This window comes from Drosophila takahashii, chromosome 2R, assembly GCF_030179915.1.
Source record: "Drosophila takahashii strain IR98-3 E-12201 chromosome 2R, DtakHiC1v2, whole genome shotgun sequence".
Lineage (NCBI taxonomy): Eukaryota > Metazoa > Arthropoda > Insecta > Diptera > Drosophilidae > Drosophila > Drosophila takahashii.
The window spans coordinates 533,929-554,294 of NC_091679.1; the positions used below are offsets into that span (position 1 = coordinate 533,929).

At 34.5% G+C, this 20,366-nt stretch overlaps 1 protein-coding gene across 3 annotated transcripts in view; it reads left to right on the top strand.

Annotated features, from left to right (window-relative positions):
- Window positions 1-19,831, top strand: part of MFS17 (Major Facilitator Superfamily Transporter 17) — a 327,725-nt gene extending 307,894 nt beyond the window's left edge. Inside the window, exons 5-7 of one of the 3 annotated variants that reach the window (XR_011417823.1) lie at window positions 18,456-18,725; window positions 18,806-19,281; window positions 19,463-19,831. Coding sequence is in view for 2 of the 3 variants with exons in the window: in XM_070212619.1 (XP_070068720.1) it covers window positions 18,456-18,725; window positions 18,806-19,141; window positions 19,463-19,469 (613 nt within the window). In the remaining variant the exon portion in view is untranslated. Of the gene's footprint in view, window positions 1-18,455; window positions 18,726-18,805; window positions 19,282-19,462 lie in introns of those variants that run through there. The other 2 variants (XM_070212619.1, XM_070212618.1) reach the window with 2 other exon arrangements.
- The last annotated feature ends 535 nt before the right edge of the window (window positions 19,832-20,366 follow it).

Sequence of the window (20,366 nt, forward strand, 5' to 3'; positions counted from 1 at the left end):
CTAAAATAATAAAATATTGAAGATTTTGCTGGCCCACCTATACATATGTACACCGACTCAAAAAAATGTGAAATGATTAGAATTAAATTGTTTTAATATAAACTAAAAATTTCTGTTTTACTGGGGGGTACTAATATACACGAAATAATATCATTTTGATGAACAAAATTGATATAAAAAATATAATTTTGATGACAAAAATTGATATAAAAAATATCATTTTGATGACCAAAAAGTTCAAATGTTATTTTAAACACTAATCTTTCTTAAGATTGAATTGATATTTAAAAATATCAACTTGATATTCTCGAAAATATCAACTTAATATGTTCGAAATATCAATCTTGCATTAATTAATATCGGCCCAAATTTGATATGAAATAATGTTAACTTGAGTGCAATTGCATATCAATTTTTTTTTCTGTGTAGCTCTACTATTAGCCTTCGGATTCTCTCTCTTGAAGAATCTTCTAGAAAGGTTGTTTACGCAAAGGTTTTCAACAAACGCGCAACTAAGATATAAGAAAGTCCTGACAACCTAATTTCCTAACTGCAAACTAATTTTGAGCGAACAAAGTCGCTCCGGGTATAGCTAGTAATATATATATATATATGTTGGTGTTTAAGTAAAAACAAGAGAGAACGCTATAGTCGGGTTTGGTGTCCCGACTATTTAATACCCGTCACTCAGCTACAGGGAGGACGAGGGAGATGGATATATAACATTTTTTTGATTGCGCATAACTTTTTAATGAATGGTCCGATTTGAAAAATGTCTTCTACATTTCGATAGGTATAAATATACACAAAAAATTGCATTTATACTTCTCGGAAATCTTTAAAGGTGTGGGCGCTAGACACATTTTAAAATCGTTAGTGGGCGATTGTGGTCGTTATAGGGGGCGTGGCTCTCGGTTAAAATAAACTTGAACTGCGTAGGAAGCCCAAGAATATGTGTGGGAAGCGTTCATACGGACAGACAGACAGGCGGACATGACTATATAGGTTAGTGACCCTGATCAAGAATATATAGGGGAGAGGTCTTAGGTTGAGACGGTCTGTAAGTTGAGACACTCAATTTTCTCAAAACTTATCCACTAAAAAAATTGTTTTTATTTTTTTTTTTTAGTCCTTTTTAGTGACAATACTTTTGGGGAAAACATTATAAGCCAGGCTCTAGCCAGATTAAAGCTTTGAGAGTCGTGTACCATTTTTCACCAAAAAAGTTTTTGTCTACTTTTTTCAAAATTCCATTTAAAATTAATAACGTCCTTAAATTAACTTGGTAAGAGATTTAAAACATTAGTATATTAACTAATTAAAAAAAGAATCATCTTAATGTGACAGTCAGAACAAAAGCTATTAATTTTTTTGATTTTAGTTGTTATTTGGTCTAAGTTCTTAAAAAATGGATGGGAAATAATTTAGGACGAACTAAAATTGATTAAATCAACATAAATAAATAATTCCTTATAGTTTGGAGTACTTTTTGTGTGAGTATTATTGACTTTTAAAAGTGTCTCAACTTACAGACCTCTTTTTCAAAATGTAGTTTTTTGGGACTTTTCAAAAACAAATAATATTTCAGTTTTCCCTAAGGAAAAAAAGTATTTTTTTTGTTTTTTATTATGCTAATAGACTAACCTTTCGATCAGTACCAAATGCGTAAAGTTTCATAATGTCGAAATGGCAGATTAAACACCTACAGACCTCTCCCCTATGGGCCGTTCTTTTACAAACCGAACAGATTTGGCCAAAAAAACATTTAACATTTTTGATTTGCCTGAAACTTTTTTTTATTATTTTTCTGTATTATGTAATTTATTAAACATATTTAAATTTTTTTTTTAAACAAATTTATTTAATAAAAATATTTATTTAAAAATGTTTAATAAATTACAAATTGTCTTTTGACAATTTCTGAATGACAAAAAGTAAAAAGTAATTTTTTAATCAATTAAAAACATACAATTATTTATTTAACCATCCATTTAATAAACAATAATTTTACAATTTTTGTATTTATTATTCTTTTGTATTATGTAATTTATTAAACATTTTTAAATATTTTTTTTTTAAGTTTTAAAAAAAATGTATTTAATAAAAATAAAAAATTTTAAATTTAATAAATTTAAAAAAATATATATTTAAAAATGTTTAATATATTACATAATACAGAAAAATAATAAATACAACAAGAAAGGAAGTTAACTTCGGCCAGCCGAAGTTTATATAGCCTTGCAGGTATGCCTACCTAAAACGTTGATTTCACATTGTTAAAAATCAAAAAGCCTTCTTTCTATGAAGTTTTTTCTATTATTTTGTTAATTATTCCTATGGCAGCCATAAGATATGGTGGTCCGATCCGGCTCGATCCGACATATGTACTACCTGCAATAGAAAGAAGACTTTTGGGAAAGTTTCATCGCGATAGCTTTAAAACAAAAACCGATTGTAACTAACAATATGGCGCAAGTATTAAAATAAAAAAAATTCTTTTTTTTGTGGGGGCAATGGTTAAACAATTTTTTTAAATCTTAATTTGTTTTTATTTTTAAGAAATTAAAAACTTTATTTAAAAACTTTATAGGGTCGGAAACGCTACCTTCTCACTGTTACATACTTTTCACGACTACAATATACCCTTTTACTGTACGAGTAACGGGTATAATATTGTAGCTAAGAATATCAGTGGATTGACGCACGTATATATATCACTATGGACGGCAGTCCATGTAGTGACGAAACGCACCAGAGTGTGCAAAGGCGACTACCATATATACAGGAAGAATTGAAAATCTGCTGTGATGGTCCGATCATAATGAGTAATACACCAATCGAAAGGTATCGTAAAAACCAGTGTTGGGAAAGGTACTGTGTTTTTTTTACCTAGGTAAGGTAAAAGGTATTGGGCAAAAATAAATACCTAGGTAAGGTAAAGGTACTTTAATTTCCCAGTACCTAGGTAAAGGTATAAGGTAAATATATTGTATTTTTTTTTTTTTTTTTATAATTTTTTTGTTTTGTTCAATTTAAACTTAAAATAAGACTAGTTTTCAGTTTTTAGTCGTCTTAATCAAACCATATCTTTTCATTTCATTTAAATTTAAATGTTATAATTTTGTGCATATATTTTTAAAACACGCGGCATGAATAATTGTATGCACGTATCACTTCATTAATGTATTTATGAAACCCTCATGTACATATTTGGCGCGCAAAATTCCGTATGTTGAAACATTGACTATATATTGTGCCGTTTGTTTACGTACATACGGCATTTTTGCGCGCCAAATACACTTTGGTTTCATAAACAAATTGATGTAGTGATGGGAACATACATACGTGCACAAAATTAAATAAAATAAAACTGCGATTAGTTTTAACTTCACAAAACAAACCATAGAACGGCTGAATTCCAATGACTTTTAATGCTGCGTTCCGACTATTACAATTTCGAAACGAAACGATACAATGAAACGATACTACAGTGTCGCAGTCAGATTTGGCTATTTTAAATCAGAGCAAAGTTTAATACCTATGTAAGTACCTTCATAATTCCAAAGGTATATACAAATCTGTAGCTAGGTAAGGTAAAAGGTACTCAATTATTTTTATACCTAGGTAATGTAAAAGGTACCACTAAACTGTACCTAGGTACATACCTAGGTAAAAGTATCTAGGTATGTCCCAAAACTGGTAAAAACTAACAGGATTGCATACCAAGACATTCAGAAAATCAATTGGCTTGGGAGAGAGAGCGAAGAAAGTAAAAAAGTGAAAATTTTGAATTTTGGAGCTGTTGGGCTGGTGGTGATAATTGGCCCCCGGACGCTCCGTTCAAAAGTTATACCGAAAACAAATTTGCGGGGGCCTAGTCAAAATGAAAATTTAATTCTGTTTGTCAGCTTGTCCGCTTGTCAGTTTGTCCAAAACATGTTTTTTAAGTTCTGAAAATTTGATATAAGTTTAGCGGAGAAACAGCTATAAATAGCTAAAATTCGGAAAGCCGTTTGTGTGAATGTAATAGTTAAAAAGATATGAACAAAAGAAAATTTGTTTAAACTTGTTTTTAGCTTTTTTTTATTTTTCTCAAAAGCGGATCTAACCATTTTCTTTAAAACTTTAAACGGTATTGCCCTTGAGATACCTTAAATTTTGGTATATAACACATTACTGTAAAATGTCAGATTTAAAAGTTATCCCGGATTTCTGGATATAAGCAACGGTCACCTGTCAACTTATCACCCTAATTAACGATCACTCGTCACGCACCCATTAACTTTAATTACCCACACACCTGTCACCTTGGCCTAATTTATTACCCTAATTAGCATAACGAATGAAACATCGATGTTTTCCAAAATAACTTTATAATTTAAAATATAATTAAAAAATCTCAATAAAACTTGTATTAAAAATAAAAAAACAAAATCTTTATTCATTTAGAAAATTAAAAATTAAATTAAAAATAAAAAACAAACTTAAAAATTAAATGAGATCATAATTCTTATTATTGAACATAAGTTGGTCTACGATGTTACTCTTTAAACGGGTACGGCGATCGGAAATTATTTGACCCGCCTTTCTAAAAGCTCGTTCGGACTCGCAGGACGTGGCTGGAATACACAATTTTTTGCAAGCTCCTTGTAAGGCTCCATAATTTTTTGAACATTGCTGGAATAAGAATAATTATAATAATTTGAAAACATCAATGGTCCAAAAAAACATCGATGTGTTGAAAATTTGGAAAAACATCGATGTTTCCATCGATGTTTCTGCACCTCTAACTCGCTCTCCACTCTCAAAGAGACAAGCGCTAGAAAGAGATAGAAATTCGCACGCTTCGGGCGAAAAACGAAAAAAAACAGCTACACAACCTCTTTCGACAAGGTTTGACAAACGACTGGCACAAATAACTTTCTCAAAAGAGAGCAGTCGTGAAGAGACCACCTATATAGTTTCACCATGATTAGGAAGGAATCGAAAATATTTTCTCCACTTATTCGCCGCTGGAGTTAAATCAACATCGGATGCTGCTATTTTTGGTCTCTGATTCTAATGAGCTCAGCGCGTATCTTGGGGCGGCGCTCTCTTATTCGAGTAGTCTCTTACTCTCTTCACTGTGCTCTTCACCGCCTTCTCTTTTGATGTAAATTATTTTAAGTATTTCGTAAAGATAGAGACTTCGGCAGAATCCAGTGCGAGAGAGAAGGTGGCTTTATAGTGACTGTTAGCCTAAATTCTGTTGTATGGCAATTCGACTCCTTAATGATGACTCGCTTCTGGTCCAGTTGGCGGTGACGGTGTCTGGCTCATCCGGGAAGATATCGATTGTGGCTTCCTATATTCCACCGGGCAAAGATTGTGGACTTTATCAGGCTCACCTAGACAACATGCATGCCAGCTTGGAGGACTCTGATGGCATATATGTGGCAGGAGACTTCAACCTTAGTTCTGTTTTCTCGACGTGTGACCCACAATCAGCTGCTATGGTGCCCGGAAAGATTCATCATTCACATAAAATAATTGTCATTGATGACTGTTTTAGTATGGGCATGACCAAAATTAATAATATTTTCAATGATTGTATAAGGTGCTTGATTTAATCTTAATTATTTCCATTGTTCATTCTAACCAGGCATCGTAAATAAGAGTTAACCTATTCAAAAAAATTGACATATAACTCTTATTCTCCAATTTTTATTATAAAAGTTGACAAATAACTCTTATTATTTCCTTCCCAATACTCCATTATGTCCGATTTTAATTCGGATTCGAATCATCCTCTTCTTTCAGTTTTGTACACTCCTGTTAAATAAACAACATTAGTTTTATAAAATTATAAAAAATATTCTAGACACATAGGGCATATCAACAGAAAGGTATTCAATCGTAGATTACATGCATATAAATTTAAAACCAATGCACCCCTCAGTTCAAGAGTTATTTCAATTCAATCTTTATTTTCAATTTTTATTATAAAAATCAACAAATAAGAGTTATTTGTCAACTTGTATAATACAAATTGGAGAATAAGAGTTATGTGTCAATTTGTATACCCTTGCAGAGGGTATTATAATTTCAGTCAGATGTTTGCAACGCAGTGAAGGAGACGTTTCCGACCACATAAAGTACATATATTCTTGATCGGCATCAATAGCCGAGTCCATCTAGCCATGTCCGTCTGTCCGTCTGTCCGTTTCTATGCGAACTAGTCCCTCAGTTTTAAAGCTATCGCGATTAAACTTTCCCAAAAGTCTTCTTTCTATTGCAGGTAGTACATATGTCGGAACGAGCCGGATCGGACCACTATATCTTATGGCTGCCATAGGAATAATTAACAAAATAATAGAAAAAACTTTATTGAAAGTAGGCTTTTTGATTTTTGACAATGTAAAAACAACATTTTAGGTAGGCATACCTAAGGGTATATAAACTTCGGCTGACCGAAGTTAACTTCCTTTCTTGTTTTGAATAGGTTCTGATTCTAACGTAACTCTTGCTGAGTTTACCATTTCGAATTGTGTTGTACATCTTTAACATTGAAGTTTACAGCTTTCTGCCATTGATTGATTCTATACCTAAATACATATTTGATCCCCCTAGTTTGAGTTCCCTAAGGGATTGCCTGCTATCCTTGAATTGGTGTGTTTGCTATCGAACCCTTACATTGAAACTTGTTATAAAACCTTTCTTTCAACTAAAAATTTTCTAAAACACATAACCCGGCAGATGGTAAAAGATACAGGCAGCATAAGCGTGAGTTTGAGTTTTTCAATAAATTTTTTTATAATCAATACATTTGTGATAGCTTGAAGACCAACCTTAAGAAATCTCATTCGTCTTATCCTTCAACTATGTCTTATGGTGATGTTGCTGTTTGCACCGAGTCCGATATCGCCATTTTTTTGCTGCGTGTTTTTCCTCAAACATTGAACCTTCCAATGATTGGTATGATCAGGAAACTTTAAATTCAATTCCAGAAATTTGGGACATTGGAAGACGACATAACGTATGAGGACATTTCTGAAGCAATCAGTTATTTTAATGATTCCCTAAGGCTAGATTTTGATTGAATTTCATCGTTCTTCCGTATGAATTGCATTGACAGTCTTTACCAACCCTTGCAGATCTTGTTTTCCTTTTCTTTGTCTCAGGGTAGATTCCGAATTAGATGAAACATTTTGAGAGTTATGCCGGTCCATTAAGGAGGAAGTAAATTTGCTAAATTGATCGAAAGAATAATTTTCGAAAAATTATTTTTCCTAATAAGGTCTTATATAGATCCTAACCAACATGGCTTCATGCCTAACGACCAACTTTATGGTCACGAGTCACTGTGTACATGCCTTTGAGGATCACTCACAGATGGACACGATTTACACTGATTTTGCCAACGCTTTTGCTCTAAACGGTAAACTTTCTAAACAAGGCTTTCACTCCTCATTTCTTAATTGGATAGCAGTATTGGATAACCGACGCTATCATGTTGAATTAGGTGATGCACGCTTGCGTAAAAGAACTGTGCTATTTGTTTTGCAAATAATTGTTTTGCGACTTGAATCTAAAGTAAAGAAGTAAGTGCATTCATTTGATTTAACTAATTCCATATAATCAAAAACCATTATTACAGGGAAACGACAATACAGTCATGGGCTAAGCTTCTAATAGCTCTTAGATTCAGGGAACGTAAATAACAGTTATTTCTGATTTTTATTTTAAAAGGCCTACTGAGATTTGTACAAGTTTTAATCAACAATTTAACTGGTTTTTATGCACTTTATAGACATGAACAAATAACAATTTATTTGCTTTCCAGATTTGTTGAAATGCATATACTTTGTGGAAAAGAGTAAAAAGAACGTTATTTTTGACGTTTAAAACCAAATATCACAGTAGTCTTTTTAAAATAAAAATCACAAAAAACTGTTATTTACGGTCCCTGCTTAGATTCTACGCAAGCGGCAGTTTTCTTATAACTGTTGGCAATTTTTGTGGTGTTAGCGTGGCCACAGCCAGTCGAGTTGTTAAGGAAGTTTCTTTTGCTATAGAGTCTTTTTCAAAACAATTTATGAAGTATCCGCGTATTGAAGATCTTCAAGAAAATGTTGCTGATTTTTATAAAATAGCCATAGTTTGCACGTATGTAACAATTCAATCTCCCGAAGGCGATTCCGAAGATACCGGTTCTACAAGAATTGTGTCCTGTTCATCGGTATAATTTTTACCGCGAAACTTTCTTTCTGCCGACATTGTTTTTTTATTAGTTTGAAATTTTGCTTATATCATCAGCTGTTAGTATGACTGTTTTATGGTATTTTTGATAGTTTTTCGACTAATTTTTGCAAATTAGTTAGCTCTTCTATTGTGGGGCTGCCACCTAGTCTCAAATTAGTGCGCCTTTTATTTGGAGCTTTTAATGACGGACGAGAAACCGAAAACTGATTTGCCACCTTGATAAAGGGACGGACGGACGAGAAAACGGACCTTAGTTCGTTTTAAGTTATTCCCCGTCCATTTTTAAGTAACTTAGACCAAAGAACAATTAAAACTAAAAGGCTCTTTGCACGATCAAATTTCCACATATTTAAAAAAAAATTAGGGTACCATCTCCTCACAAGTTGTTACACCCATCCGTTACATACACCACCCATCATTCCCACCCGTTGCACAGTGGTCGGGCTTGCATGGGTAGGGCGGCCAAAAATACTTAAAGGGTAAGAATTTCTCAACTGCGCATATGAAATATTAGATTTTCTTCAAACTCGGATACCTCGTAGAGTTTGCCATGCTTATCATCTGTTATATCATCCGTTACTCGTAGAGTAAAAGGGTATATTGTATTCGTGCAAAAGTATGTAACAGCTAGAAAGAAGCGTTTCCGACCCCATAAAGTATATATATTCTTGATCAAGTTTATTTCAACCGAGCGCCACGCCCCCTCTAACGCCAACAATCGCCCACTAACGATTTTTAAATGTGTCCTGCGCCCACATCTTTAAAGATTTCCGAGAAGTATAAATGCAATTTTGTTGTGTATATTTTTTCAAATCGGACCATTTATTAAAAAGTTATACGCAATCAAAATTAATGTATCTATCTCCCTCGGACTTTCCTTAGCTGAGGTTCGAATATTAGATAGTCGGGACACCAACCCGAGTACAGCGTTCGCACTCCATTTAGCTGAGTGACGGGTATTAGATAGTCGGGACACCAACCCGACTATAGCGTTCTCTCTTGTTTTTTTATACCCGTTACTCGTAGAGTAAAAGGGTATATTGTATTCGTGCAAAAGTATGTAACAGCTAGAAGGAAGCGTTTCCGACCCCATAAAGAATATATATTCTTGATCAGGGTTACTAGCCGAGTCGATCTAGCCATGTCCGTCTGTCCGTCTGTCCGTCTGTCTGTCTGTCTGTCTGTCTGTCCGTATGAACGCTGAGATCTCGAAAACTACAAAAGCTAGAAGGTTTAGATTTTCCACACATATTCTTGGGCCTCCTACGCAGCGGAAGTTTATTTCAGTCGAGCGCCACGCCCCCTCTAACGCCCACAATCGCCCACTAACGATTTTAAAATGTGTCCTGCGCCCACATCTTTAAACATTTCCGAGAAGTATAAATGCAATTTTGTTGTGTATACTTATACCTATCGAAATGTAGAAGACATTTTTTAAATCGGACCATTCATTAAAAAGTTATACGCAATCAAAAAAACGTTATATATCCATCTCCCTCGCACTCCCTTTAGCCGAGTGACGGGTATTAGATAGTCGGGACACCAACCCGACTATAGCGTTCTCTCTTGTTTTAATTTTTTGTTGTCCATTTAAGGGCGCTATGAATTTTTGAAGTTAAGAACTTAAAAAAAGTTCTCAAACTTCAAATTAGTATATCTCGAGAACGGCTTAGAGAACGACGTGCAACTTTACACTTTACAAAACAATTTTTTCTCATCTGCATGTCGTGTATCCCAAAGGGTAATGCCTCGATCATCATGCTGTTTGTACAGAAATGTTTGTAATGAAATTGCCCACTGTCTGAACCTACTCCATGTAGAAATTTGTACGATTAGGTATTTATTGTAAAGCAAAAACAAAGAAAGAAAATGTTACATCTACCAAGTGTGACAACATCATCCGATAAAGACAACAATCAGTTATGTAAGTGATTTTTTTTTAAATCAAAATTTTTACAAATCCTTTGTTCAGGGACTAGGCTAAATAACTAACTAAGGCTACTAACGAAATTTTTTTGAATTGGGGATTTGAGATGAACCGTTCTCGGGATATGATGTCCACCGCAAGTCACCATCGAAAAAAGACGATCTTGGAATTTGGCCATAACATTTTTATTATTTTTTTTTATTTTTTTTTTGAAACAATTTTAATAAGTACCCAGAAGCATGTACTAAACAACGCCGGCAAAACATTTTAAATAAGTATTTTTTTTAGTGTCAAAAAAAATCGGTAAAATTATATATATAACCCCTTAAAATGTTGATATATGGATATGGAGCAGGGGGTGTAACTTAAGGGGGAGATACAGATAAAACTGCGATTTTATTATGTGTTTCGTGAATTTTGTTAACCAATAAGATATTGTGCTGGGAATTCGTAACTTGGCAAGTTGATTACATTGTCCTTAAATAGTTTTAACCAATTTTCATTGTTTTTGCTTTACAATAAATACCTAATCGTACAAATTTCTACATGGAGTAGGTTCAGACAGTGGGCAATTTCATTACAAACATTTCTGTACAAACAGCATGATGATCGAGGCATTACCCTTTGGGATACACGACATGCAGATGAGAAAAAATTGTTTTGTAAAGTGTAAAGTTGCACGTCGTTCTCTAAGCCTTTCTCGAGATATACTAATTTGAAGTTTGAGAACTTTTTTTAAGTTCTTAACTTCAAAAATTCATAGCGCCCCTAAATGGACAACAAAAAATTAAAAAAAAACAAGAGAGAACGCTATAGTCGGGTTGCTGTCCCGACTATCTAATACCAAAGAGAATACATTATATAGAGAGGGCATAACTCTGACTTTCTGTTCAAACTGTTGTCGGCAAGGGGAAAAGGGGGAAAGAGCTTGTTCTATTTTTAGAATTCGTTTATTGAGTACACAATGCATAAGTGTAAGTGGGCTTTGTGTGTATGTGTGCGAGAACGTGGCAACACATTTTCGAGAAAATTTCATTTTTGTAATTTCTATAATCTAGGGCCAACAACATTTAAAAGTCGAAAAGGGTTTTCTGTCCAACATTTTCAACTCGGTCTATGGTCGTGCTGGTTAAAGCGTTGATCAGCGATGTTGATGCGAGTTCGATCCCCGCAAGGGGCAGACGTTTTCTAATATTGTTTTTTTCTTTTTTTGATGTCTCGAAATATATATACTTTTTTTTATTTTTTTAGTTAAAAGCTAAACAATTTTTTTATATTTCTTTTCTTGTAGATTAACATCTTAAGATTATACAAAAAAGTTTTAAGTCAATCTAAAAGAACTTTGGAAGCTAGGATGTAATTAGTACTAGTAAAATTTTTCTAAAAAAAATAATTTTTGATTTTGCACGGCTTAATAAAATATTTAAAGTAAAAAAAAAAAATAAAACTTCCCAGGGCGGGTTTTTTCTATTCTTAAACGAAATGTAATTTTTGGCGGAGATACAGTGAACACCGCAAAACGTCTTTTTAAAGTGCTCTATACGTGTTTTACATATGACATGTTTTTCTCGAAACCACGTTTTTAAAAGTCCGTGTTCATCGGCATTTCTAAACGGCTCAACCGATCGTTTTTAAATTTGTCGCATATTTTTCTGCATAAAAAAACCCGCCCCCAGGGAATCGTTTTTTTTTTTAACTTTAAAAATTTTTTTGTTAAGCCCAAATTCAAATTTTTTAGCTGAAAAACGCATTCTTAACTTTGGAAAATCAAAAAAAAATTCTTAAAATTAAAAAAGTAAAGAACGGGCTTCCTAAGGGCTGGTTTTTTTTTAATTCTTAAGCGAAATGTAAAAACAAATGTAAAAATGGAAATCCAATAATTTTTGGCGGTGGTAAAGAAATTATTCGATGTTATTTAAATAACACTCAATAATATACAAAAGGTTTGAATTAAATCCATCTTAACAGTTTTTATAGAAAAAATCAACAAAAAAATTACAAAATAGAAAAAAAAACAAAATACTCTTAAAAAACAAAAAAAAAAAAAAACCCCCCAAGAAATTGAAATTCTACAACGGGATTCGATCCCCCTACCGTTTAGATTGGTAGTCAGATGTCTTATCCACTGGGCCAAATGGCTAGCAGTGCTGCGGCCGAATAGATTCCAAGTAGAATCGAGCAGTGCGGGTTCTACTGCTAAAATGCGGGTTCCACCGCTAGAACCCGCCATACGACAGACTCTTTTGTATGACATGTCCTCTCTATATATTTATACTCTTTGCTAATACCCGTCACTCAGCTAAATGGAGTGCGAACGCTGTACTCGGGTTGGTGTCCCGACTATCTAATATTCGAACCTCAGCTAAGGAAAGTCCGAGGGAGATAGATACATTAATTTTGATTGCGTATAACTTTTTAATAAATGGTCCGATTTGAAAAAATATACACAACAAAATTGCATTTATACTTCTCGGAAATCTTTAAAGATGTGGGCGCAGGACACATTTAAAAATCGTTAGTGGGCGATTGTTGGCGTTAGAGGGGGCGTGGCGCTCGGTTGAAATAAACTTGATCAAGAATATATATACTTTATGGGGTCGGAAACGCTTCTTTCTAGCTGTTACATACTTTTGCACGAATACAATATACCCTTTTACTCTACGAGTAACGGATGATATAACAGATGATAAGCATGGCAAACTCTACGAGGTATCCGAGTTTGAAGAAAATCTAATATTTCATATGCGCAGTTGAGAAATTCTTACCCTTTAAGTATTTTTGGCCGCCCTACTCATGCAAGCCCGACCACTGTGCAACGGGTGGGAATGATGGGTGGTGTATGTCACGGATGGGTGTAACAACTTGTGAGGAAATGGTACCCTAATTTTTTTTAAAATATGTGGAAATTTGATCGTGCAAAGAGCCTTTTAGTTTTAATTGTTCTTTGGTCTAAGTTACTTAAAAATGGACGGGGAATAACTTAAAACGAACTAAGGTCCGTTTTCTCGTCCGTCCGTCCCTTTATCCAGGTGGCAAATCGGTTTTCGGTTTCTCGTCCGTCATTAAAAGCTCCAAATAAAAGGCGCACTAATTTGAGACTAGGTGGCAGCCCCACAATAGAAGAGCTAACTAATTTGCAAAAATTAGTCGAAAAACTATCAAAAATACCATAAAACAGTCATACTAACAGCTGATGATATAAGCAAAATTTCAAACTAATAAAAAAACAATGTCGGCAGAAAGAAAGTTTCGCGGTAAAAATTATACCGATGAACAGGACACAATTCTTGTAGAACCGGTATCTTCGGAATCGCCTTCGGGAGATTGAATTGTTACATACGTGCAAACTATGGCTATTTTATAAAAATCAGCAACATTTTCTTGAAGATCTTCAATACGCGGATACTTCATAAATTGTTTTGAAAAAGACTCTATAGCAAAAGAAACTTCCTTAACAACTCGACTGGCTGTGGCCACGCTAACACCACAAAAATTGCCAACAGTTATAAGAAAACTGCCGCTTGCGTAGAATCTAAGCAGGGACCGTAAATAACAGTTTTTTGTGATTTTTATTTTAAAAAGACTACTGTGATATTTGGTTTTAAACGTCAAAAATAACGTTCTTTTTACTCTTTTCCACAAAGTATATGCATTTCAACAAATCTGGAAAGCAAATAAATTGTTATTTGTTCATGTCTATAAAGTGCATAAAAACCAGTTAAATTGTTGATTAAAACTTGTACAAATCTCAGTAGGCCTTTTAAAATAAAAATCAGAAATAACTGTTATTTACGTTCCCTGAATCTAAGAGCTATTAGAAGCTTAGCCCATGACTGTATTGTCGTTTCCCTGTAATAATGGTTTTTGATTATATGGAATTAGTTAAATCAAATGAATGCACTTACTTCTTTACTTTAGATTCAAGTCGCAAAACAATTATTTGCAAAACAAATAGCACAGTTCTTTTACGCAAGCGTGCACCACCTAATTCAACATGATAGCGTCGGTTATCCAAATACTGCTATCCAATTAAGAAATGAGGAGTGAAAGCCTTGTTTAGAAAGTTTACCGTTTAGGGCAGAGTGACACACCTTGTCAAAAGCGTTGGCAAAATCAGTGTAAATCGTGTCCATCTGTGAGTGATCCTCAAAGGCATGTACACAGTGACTCGTGACCAACTCATAAAGTTGGTCGTTAGGCATGAAGCCATGTTGGTTAGGATCTATATAAGACCTTAAAAGGAAAAATAATTTTTCGAAAATTATTCTTTCGATCAATTTAGCAAATTTACTTCCTCCTTAATGGACCGGCATAACGCTCAAAATGTTTCATCTAATTCGGAATCTACCCTGAGACAAAGATAAGGAAAACAAGATCTGCAAGGGTTGGTAAAGACTGTCAATGCAATTCCTACGGAAGAATGATGAAATTCAATCAAAATCTAGCCTTAGGGAATCATTAAAATAACTGATTGCTTCAGAAATGTCCTCATACGTTATGTCGTCTTCCAATGTCGCAAATTTCTGGAATTGAATATAAAGTTTTCTGATCATACCAATCATTGGAAGGTTCAATGTTTGAGGAAAAACACGCAGCAAAAAAAATGGCGATATCGGACTCGCTGCAAGCAGCAACATCACCATAAGACATATGTTGATGCATTTTATTAATTTGAATTTGATACGTTGATGCTATGTTATTGTTTTATGTAAGAAAAATACTGGAATGTTATAGAATAATCGTATGTATCACCTAATGAAAGATGGTAACACTAGTCGGAAAAAAGAGACCCCACTTGCAAAAAAATTCTTGAAGTACACAACGCAAAAGCTCAAATATGTTGCGAAAGATCTAAATAAAGTGATCAGCACATAAAAGGTGTTTTCTTCAAACAAACCAATCGACGACTACAACGACAGTGACTTGTGTGGGATAGAATTCGGTCTTTCGAGCCCCATAATCCCTAATCGGTATAACCCTTACCAGGTAATTACCCCAACAAATGGTCCTTCTCAGCCTCCTGAACGGCACATGGATTACGCGAAACTAGATCGCAATTTCACCAGCCAAAATTTGCAAGTGTGTATGTATTGCTGAGTGTGATCTCGGACATGCACAAAAAAGTCTGCACACACATACTTTAACGACGACTAGAGTGTGTGCAAATGCGAAAATTTGGTCAGCAAAACTTGCAAGTTTGGAAGTGTTGTGTGTGCAAACTTGTGAAACTTGGAACTAGACAAACACAACCGCAAAAAAATGCCTAAGACACGTCTCAAGAAGCAGAGGAATGACGACAATACGCCCAGGGGAATAAAGGACACGCCGCGACCAGGCACCTCTGCGGCGAATCTATTGGAGATTTCAATGGCAACGGTTATGCCAGGCGCAGCATCAACGCAGAAAGTTCCAGAAAAGTGGGACGAAGATGCACAGTCTAACCGGAGCCACCAATCGCAACGATCCGTTAAAGCTCAAAAACTTCAACTTCAAATGGAGCATCTACAGAAGCAACAAGAGCTGAAAGCTAAACGGATGCAGCTTGAGTTCGAAGAGAAACAGTTGGAACTGGAGATACAGATGCAAATGACAGAAATCGAAGAAGACAACAGCAGCCAAGACGACCAAGATGACAACATCGGCGATGAGTACAACAACGGCACCAGGACCATGAGTGGCTTAAGTCTTCTCAACGAAAGCAAACATACGATGATCAGCCTGATGACATCAATTCAAATGCTATTGTTAGTTTTATGGCTAGGCAAACAATTAAACAGGAACTTCCTTTATTTAGTGGTGACCCTTTAGAATGGCCAATTTTTATTGCCGAGTATGAGAACAGTTCTCAAGTGTGTAAATTCACCGACTACGAAAACATTAATCGCTTGCGAAAAGCACTGACTATTAGTGCCACAAAATGTAACTGATATAATTGACATATTAAGAAATCAATTCGGAGACTGTAGTCATGTCGTGAAAATGATGATAGATAAAATTAGAACTTTTCCTGTAATCAAAGAGGATAAATATGATAGACTCATCACTTTTTATGATATGATTACAAATCTCATTCAAACTTTACTGTCCTTCAATGATATTGATCAGATTCGTAACAACTTGCTGTTTGAGGAAATTCTAGAAAAATTTCAGGTTTCTCAAAGAATCTCATTCATTAAACATTTTCAAAAAATAAAGTCTGACTACCCTAAAATTATAGTATTTCACGAATGGTTAGGTCAAACCATAAAAGCAGCGACAATGCTCGGATTCGGTTAGAATAAATCAAAAGACACAACATTAACAGTCTCAAGTCCAGTCAAGACATTTGAAAAATCCAAATACTATTGTAACTATTGTAAGTCTACTGATCATCACATAACGGATTGTCCTAAGTTTAAATACTTGAGTGTCGACAAGCGTTGGGAATTCACATCTCACAATAAGTTATGTATATCTTGTCTGGGTAGAAATCACATCACTATGGACGGCAGTCCATGTAGTGACGAAGCGCACCAGGAGAGTGTGCGAAGGCGACTACTATATATACACGAAGAAATGAAAATCTACTGTGATGGTCCGATCATAATGAATGATACACCTATCGAAAGGTATTGCGAAAACTAACAGGATTGCATACCAAGACTCTAAGAAAATAAATTGGCTTGGGAGAGAGAGCGGTGAAAGTGAAAAAGTGAAAATTTCGAAATTTGGAGCTGTTGGGGCCGGTGGGGATATATGCCCCCTCGAATTGTTTTAGTTGTATTCCTTTTGAAAATACCCGTCGAATGAGGGGTCATTTGTCAAAATCCGACGCTCCGTTCAAAAGTTATAGCCAAAATAAGATTTTCTTCGTCTTCCCAAAAAGAAAATTTAATTCTGTTTGTCAGTTTGTCAGTTTGTCAGTATGTCAGTTTGTCAGTTTGTCAGTTTGTCCAAAACATGTTTTGTAAGTTTTGAAAATTTGATATGACGTTCATGACATCGATATAAAAAACTTTTGTTCTACCACTTTTGGAAAAACTCACTAGTTTAGCGGGAAAACAGCTATAAATAGCTAAAATTCGGAAAGCCGTAACTTCTATACTACTAAAGCTTCAGACTTGTGCTGCATCTCGTTTGAAAGGTATTTTTAAATGCTATAAACGCCTTCTATATGCAATTTGTGTAAATGTAATAGTTAAAAAAATATGCACAAAAGACAATTTTTGAAAACTTTTTTTTTAGCTTTTTTTTATTTTTCTCAAAAACGGCTCTAACGATTTTCCTTACAACTTTAAACTGTAAAGCCCTTGAGATTCCTTAAATTTTGGTATATAACACATTACTGTAAAAAGTCACGTTTAAAAGTTATTTTTATACGAAAATAGCCACTTTTGCCAGCTCGAACAACTAACGCTCCCTGAGTATTGAATTTGGGTGAGGGTATCCGAACTGTATTTTAGGGTCATGGAATCAGTAAATTTGCACTAAAGAGTTCCATATAGGAATCTTTTGTTCTACGACTTTGGGAAAAAGCCGCTACTTTAGTGGGAAAAAGCTAAAAATAGCTAAATTTCGTTAGTTTGTAAGCAGGGACCGTAAATAACAGTTATTTGTGATTTTTATTTTAAAAAGACTACTGTGATATTTGGTTTTAAACGTCAAAAACAACGTTCTTTTTACTCTTGTCCACAAAGTATATGCATTTCAACAAATCTGGAAAGCAAATTAACTGTTATTTGTTCATGTCTATAAAGTGCATAAAAACCAGTTAAATTCTTAGTAAAAACTTGTACAAATCTCAGTAGGCCTTTTAAAATAAAAATCACAAATAACTGTTATTTACGGTCCCTGTTTATAAGTTCTACACTACTAAAGGTAAAGACATGTGCTATACCTCGTTTAAAAGGTATTTTGAAATACTTCAACGCCTTTTAACTTAATTTGTTAAAATATAATAGTTTAAAAATTATGATTGACCAATTAAATTTAAATGTATATATTAGCTCCTATGAGAGCAAATGTAAACAAACAAAAACTTCTGATATCAAATAAAAACACCTCTTAACGAGGTAAAAAACTAGTGACGACCGCACCTTTAACATACAAAAGTTCTGATATCAACATTTGTGACGAAAAATTATTACACTCGTCATTAAATAGACTTTCTAATCTTTTCTCATTCGTCACGCTGCAATAGAAAATGCCTGTGAAGGAAAAAGGCTGGAATAGTTTGCTAGTTTTTTACCTCGTTAAGAGGTGTTTTTATTTGATTTAATATTAATACAAAAGTATATTTCTTTATTAGCATAACTTCAGATAACGGCAAAAATATGATAAAAGCCATACAAATTCTTAACGACGAAGCGACCGAGCAAACACTTGCCGAAGATGATTCCTGCACCGGGGAAGTTATGGAAAAGCTCGAGTCCATAGAAATCGCAAATGTACATCTTGTACGATGCGCTGTGCACACCCTCCAGTTGTGCGTTTGTGACATCAATAAGAAAAGCGAAATAGCAGAACAAATTTCTATTTGCCGTGGATTGTGCAAAACTTTGCGCACAGAAACGCACAGGTGAGTAAAAAACGGGAAATAAATTAATATAGATAGGTTAAGAATAATATGAAATGGAATTAATATAATTTCATATATAGACGAATTATAATGGATCACAAGAAATCCGTTCCTACGCTTGATGTGACGACACGGTGGAATTCAACATATACCATGTTGAAAAAGTTGTTGGATCTCAAAGAATTTCTGTCTGACAAATCATTGCCATCAACTATTCGAATCAACATCGATTGGGACTGGGTCGAGCTCTATGTTGATACCTTTAAGGCTGCATTTGAGGCAACGTTGAAATTGCAGGAGGAACAATTGGTCTACAGCGATTTTTTCATTTTATGGATGGAACTAAAATTGAAATGCGAAAAAAAACAAAAATCACTTATCTTCAATGCTAGTAGATCAACTTCAAATAAGGGAAGGTAAGCTCTTAGAAAATGAAGTTTTGTTGGCTGCCATTTATATGGACCCAAGGACTAATTTGGTGTTGACAGTCCCTCAAAAAATGTTGGCGAAAAAACTTTTGAAACAAATTGCATGCCGCATTTACCACCTCAAGCATGTAAGCTACATCTCAAAAAAAAGCCAGTAGGTTTGAAGAGTCCCGACTAATATTGTTATGTATATTACTGTTGTGTGCTTTGTTTATAGTGTGTGGTTTAGATATTATATTGTGTCTGTCTTAAACTAGATCGTAAATCGTGTTTATAATTATATTGTATCAATTTCCTTCTTTTTAATAGAATCTGACTTCGCACACTGGAGAGGAATTGCCAGGACGCTCTGAAGATCAAGAATCGTTCGCAACAACTAGCTCCGAGGAAAAGTCCCTGTTCGCGGCATATTTGGATGGAGTACAAACGGTGTCCCAAGCCCAAGAAAAGCCAGCACCTGACCAGCTGTCCAAATTATATACAGAAATTGAAAATTTCGACGTAGCGAATGGCCGTTTACCATTAAAAGGAAATATTCTAAAATTTTTTAACAATTTAAAATTTAGATCACCACTTTTGGCAGATCTCGCACACGTGGTACTTGCTACTCCAGTCACGCAAGTATCCGTGGAAAGAGCTTTCTCTGCCCTACACTTTATTTTAAGTGAAAGGCGTAGTTCGCTTAGTCCAGAACACTTGAATTCATTATTAATTGTAAAACTAAATTCTTAATAAAAATCTTTGTAAATATGTGTATTTTGATGCCTTTATTATCTGCATTTTCTATATAACATTCATGCTCAATCACAGCAGGCCTATACTTTTCCCTTTCTGGAAAAAAACCCATTTTTCTGACTTTTATTTAACATTAGTCTTATAGAAACCCTTTTAGGTGACTGTTAAGTTAAAAGGGTCTCACCGAGTGGTTATTGAAAGACCGATTACTTTGTTCGGTTGAGCTGAACGGTCGGACCGAAACCGACAAGCAAAACGAAAAAAGGGTTCCGCTCAGAGAGAGAACTTGTGAGCAACATTTTTTTCGGTTTTGTCGAGAGTGAAACTGCCTTAGGAAAATCGGTTGACAGTTATTTGCAAGCTCTGGTTGTAACAAAGTATTACTAAAGGTCATTCCAGTCACACTAATAGGTCCACAAAAAGCAATCGAGACATACGCTTTACTTGACGAAGCCTCGACAATTTCATTGATCGATGA